This window comes from Littorina saxatilis, linkage group LG10 (assembly GCF_037325665.1).
Source record: "Littorina saxatilis isolate snail1 linkage group LG10, US_GU_Lsax_2.0, whole genome shotgun sequence".
In the NCBI taxonomy this organism is placed as follows: Eukaryota; Metazoa; Mollusca; class Gastropoda; order Littorinimorpha; family Littorinidae; genus Littorina; species Littorina saxatilis.
The window spans coordinates 15,596,051-15,601,050 of NC_090254.1; the positions used below are offsets into that span (position 1 = coordinate 15,596,051).

General features: G+C 43.4%; 1 protein-coding gene across 1 annotated transcript in view; it reads right to left on the bottom strand.

Moving 5' to 3' along the window:
* Positions 1-2,927: 2,927 nt before the first annotated feature.
* The window catches only part of LOC138978256 (uncharacterized), an 11,273-nt gene continuing 9,200 nt past the window's right edge, over positions 2,928-5,000 (bottom strand). Inside the window, exons 6-7 of the mRNA XM_070350923.1 lie at positions 4,643-4,788; positions 2,928-3,202 (exon numbers count right to left, since the gene is read on the bottom strand). Of these exons, the coding sequence (XP_070207024.1) occupies positions 3,055-3,202; positions 4,643-4,788 (294 nt within the window). The 3' untranslated portion in view covers positions 2,928-3,054. The remainder of the gene's footprint in view (positions 3,203-4,642; positions 4,789-5,000) is intronic.

The window sequence follows — 5,000 nt, forward strand, 5'->3', positions numbered from 1 at the left end:
TAAACTCGCCTTTCGCGATACAACGTCCATTGTACGAGTGCAATGTTGAAATGAAGTTACCAATCTGAAACACTCAGTCGTTGTCTCTTTTCTGAAACAATCCTTGCTCTCTCGGCATTAACTAATTCAACGCAGGCATCATTCGCAAAATCGCTTTCTCGGTCACCTTTGGTTTTTGTTCCAATGAGTTCTATCAGTAAATGCGCATAGGTAATGCGCACTGAAACGTCGTCTGTAACAGCCAGCATGGACCATAATGATTGTATGTGAGTAGTTCTCGCTGACGAAAACATGTTTTAAATAGCAATATAAACGCTATTGTGTGTTCAGCGTAGCAATAGGGTCTGATATTTTGACCAGAACAAATATAATGCGACCGTCCTTGACTCGTCGGCACTATTATGCTCGTCTCCTCAAAACACAGTATCTGTTAATTATTATAATATAAGATGATAGCATTCTGAGCTAGGGTTAGTAGTAATAGGCGTGCTTGTTAGTATAAGCCTATGTAAACCTATGTATTTTATGTTGTTTTTTGTGTCTTATCATTAAATATCATTATAACTCTTTTTAAATGTTTGAGTTATAATCGTTTACAGGCAGACTGGGTGTGTCAAAGACAATTTCAATTTCAAAAAAATGAAATATGGACCGATGAAAAAAAAAAAAAAAAAAAAAAAAAAAAATTTAACATGTTAATGGACATTAAATTGTTGTTATCGATATTGCTATTGGCAAACAATCAGTGGCCATTTGCCATCAACACCCACATATAAACATATGCCTATATTACCAGAGTCAAAGACATAAAACGGCACATAATGGTACCAGAGTTATCAAATTCAGGCCAATACAAAGTAATTCTAAAATCAATGTTCTGTCCATGATAACATGTTTACTTGCTTGCTTTTATGTTTACTTCTGTTCGTGAATAAAGCTTTTTATATCTTTTTTATTATCTCGCTCGTTCTCTTTCTGAGCCGGTGTGTGTGAGTCTGTGTGTGTGTGGGGGTGGGGGTGGTGGTTATGTTCTTGCGTGCAAGCGGGTGTCTGTCTGCTCATAAGCGAAATTTTGATTAAAGCAAGGACAATGGACCAATCTGAGCCATCATTATTTTTCTTCATTTGTTTCATATTTTTAGGCTGGGGAGGGGGGATCCCCCGGATCCGCCCCTACACAATCTGTACTTAAATGATTCCTCAGTACATCAATCTCACAAACTCCAAAAGGACAGTGTTAACTCACTTGAACAGAAAAGCTGTGTCTAATCAACATTTCCCAGTCATATTACAGGTCACGTGACTGCAACGAGGCCAAATACCTTGAAAAGCCATTGGAAGTTTTCTTTTGCGAACTTTGGCATTGACTCGCGACGGCACAGCCATCTTCAAGCGTAGGAAAGAGAGAATGCGTTATGTCCTACACGCTAAATAGTTCGCCTCTTAAGGACTAGATATGGGTTATATGATTCGAGTTTTACGCCCTCATGGTTTTTGACGAGATACACAAGTGTATGCGTGTTTAGGTGGTATCAGCCAACTGCACTTATGGCAGATTGACCGAGGTATTGTACGTGCCATTGTGGTGACACGGGGATGGGACATGGCTTCCGTCTCTGGGTCTGCACATAAAGTTGACCCGTGTCCGTCCCGCCCCGAATTCGAACCTGCGACCTTCCGATCACAAGTCCAGTGCTCTACCAACTGAGCTACCGGGCCCCCGTCAAGCGACCTACTCAACATCAACCTGAACCGGCACGGTTGGCCTAGTGGTAAGGCGTCCGCCCCGTGATCGGGAGGTCGTGGGTTCGAACCCCGGCCGGGTCATACCTAAGACTTTAAAATTGGCAATCTAGTGGCTGCTCCGCCTGGCGTCTGGCATTATGGGGTTAGTGCTAGGACTGGTTGGTCCGGTGTCAGAATAATGTGACTGGGTGAGACATGAAGCATGTGCTGCGACTTCTGTCTTGTGTGTGGCGCACGTTAAATGTCAAAGCAGCACCGCCCTGATATGGCCCTTCGTGGTCGGCTGGGCGTTAAGCAAACAAACAAACAAACAAATACCAACTGAGCTACCGGGCCCCCGTCAAGCGACCTACTCAACATCAACCTCAAGCTCTGCTGCCTCCAGGGCTAAAGCATCGAACCCTTTCCGTTTCACCACACCACCGGGTTTTTTTCTCTTTTTTTTTAACAAGGTCGGGTTAATGCCCGGGAGCATTTTCTGTGCGTGAGGGCGTTGAACTTTTTAAGCGTTTGAGAAAAAAAGGAAAAAGTCGCACAACACATTTTGGAGTCAAATGCTGAAAACCGTCGGTAGGTGCAAATTGACTGATTTGTTTTACATTATGAGCTTTTTGCACTCTAAACAGTGAAATCTAAATTTATGAACGTACACCACACGTTGTGGGGAGAACAATAATAATATTAATAATAATAATAATAATTGTAATATTACTACTGTACTACTAATAATAAACAAGTTTTTTTTGTCTCGTTCTCCGTAACACTGTGAATAGGTGGGTTTTTTGGTGAAATCCGCACCTTCCGAGCTGAATTTCCACAAACATGTTAGCTAGGCCCGTGTGCGTTCAAAAGATTCAAATTTTCAAACAAAAAAATATGGAATTTATGTTTTTTTATGTTACCCAATATCGTTTCATCCAAGGTCAGGATTTTAAGCTGATTTTTGTAGTGTAATGATATGTTAGCCTAGTTCCTGGTATAACGATACATTTAGATAGTTTCTAGTAATAAGACTTTCTGGACCAATGGTCTGCTCATCATGGATCATAGAATACAGCATTTTCTCCTGACTTGTCTTCAAACTTACACTGTGTTCGTATGCATGTTTGTTCAAGTCACTCTTTCAACCACTTACAACCACCCGACACCACGGGTTTGTCGAATCAAAAACAAGAAAGGTATGTAGTTGGAACGCCGAATTATTGACAAAACAAAACGTTGCTTTCACAGTTTTTCACAGTTTTGTCGAAAACTTTATTTTTCATTCGCCGTGACAAACCGTCAAAGACTAAGCAGGGTGAAGTGTATCTAGCCGGAATTGCAGATCTTCAGGCCACTCGGGGTAGAGGGGCGATCGCTGGTGTATATGTGACTGAGCGCTGCGTACAGCAAGGGATCATGGCTGTGCAGATGGGCCCTGACCTCTGACTCGCTGCGACACTGGTGACCAGGGCAGCTGCAAGCAAAGGAGGGCGCCAGAGTTAATGAGAAGTGTTTGCCTCAATCAATCATTTTCTGATATAATGAAGGGCTATTGAAAGTATGCAAAGGCAACTGAGAATATATACATGGGCACCAGTGGTAGTTGTATTAGTTTGCCTGGCCTTCGGGAACAATCATTTTGTGATTAAATGAAGCGCAACTGAAAGTTTACGTGGGCAGCAGAGGCAGATGGATTTATTTGCCTTGCCTTCGGTAACACGCCTTTTGTAGTTAAATGAAGAGCAACTGAAAGTTTACATGGGCACCAGAGGTAGTTGGATTTATTTGCCTGACCTTTTGGAACAAGTCTGTTTTGATTGAATGGAAAGCAACTGAAAGTTTATATGGGAGTCAGTTGTAATGATTGGCCTTGCTTTCGGGAACAATCATTTTGTGATTAAATGAAGCGCAACTGAAAGTAAACATGGGCACCCGAGGTAGTTGGATTCATTTGCCTGACCTTTTGGAAAAAGTCTGTTTTTGATTGAATGAAGGGCAACTGAAAGTGTACATGGGCGTCAGAGTTAGTTGAATTCATTGATCTGATCTCTGCGAACAAGTCTTTTGTGGTTTAATGAAGGTCAAATGAAAGTATACAAGGACAACTGAAAGTATGTATGGGTGCCAGAGATAATTGGATGTGACTGGCGTTCGGGACTGAGCCTGTGTGATTAAATGAAGGGCAACGGAACGTATTCATCGACGCCTGTGATAGTTGCATGTGACTTACTTGGTCAGATCATCATTGGGGAACAAGGGTAGACAATCCATTATTAAAAATATCACTTGCCTGGTCATGCCACCAGCGGTGAAAAGGGGAAGATAATGCATCGTTATAAAAGAATCCACTAACCTGGTAGGAACATCCGAGGGGAATGCACAGTCCTTGTAATCGATTGAACTCACAATCCCAGATCTGACCATGCTTCTATATGGAATAAGGCGACCTCTCCACTGAGACCCATACCAACATGTAACACCCCCGATGTTTTGTTTTTTTTGCAAAGTAAGACCGATGAGAAAGTAGGCCCCTGTGCCCTCAACAAAGACAGACAATCTCTTGTTGCCAAATTCCACTAATTCGGTCATTCCACATGTGGTCAACAAGGGAAGACAATCCACTTACTTGGTCATGCCCCCAGTGGATGACTGCATATTGACGAGGAAGAAGGCTCTGGTGCCCTCAACAAAGACAGACAATCTGTTGTTACCAAACTCCACTAATTCGGTCATTCCACATGTGGTCAACAAGGGAAGACAATCCACTCACTTGGTCATGCCCCCAGTGGATGACTGCATATTGACGAGGAAGAAGGCTCTGGTGCCCTCAACAAAGACAGACAATCTGTTGTTACCAAACTCCACTAATTCGGTCATTCCACATGTGGTCAACAAGGGAAGACAATCCACTCACTTGGTCATGCCCCCAGTGGATGACTGCATGTTGACGAGGAAGAAGGCCCCGGTGCCCTCAGCGAAGTACTCGGCGTGGTTGGCCATGGCGTACGAGCTGCTCGTCCACAGGTGGTGTGCCTTGGCATTGTTGTAGGCCGCCGTCACCTGACAACAGTCGTTGATGATTATGGTGTTTTACGCATTTGTTTGTTTGTTTGTTTGCTTAACGCCCAGCCGACCACGAAGGGCCATATCAGGGCGGTGCTGCTTTGACATATAACGTGCGCCACACACAAGACAGAAGTCGCAGCACAGGCTTCATGTCTCACTCAGTCACATTATTCTGACACCGGACCAACCAGTCCTAGCACTTACCC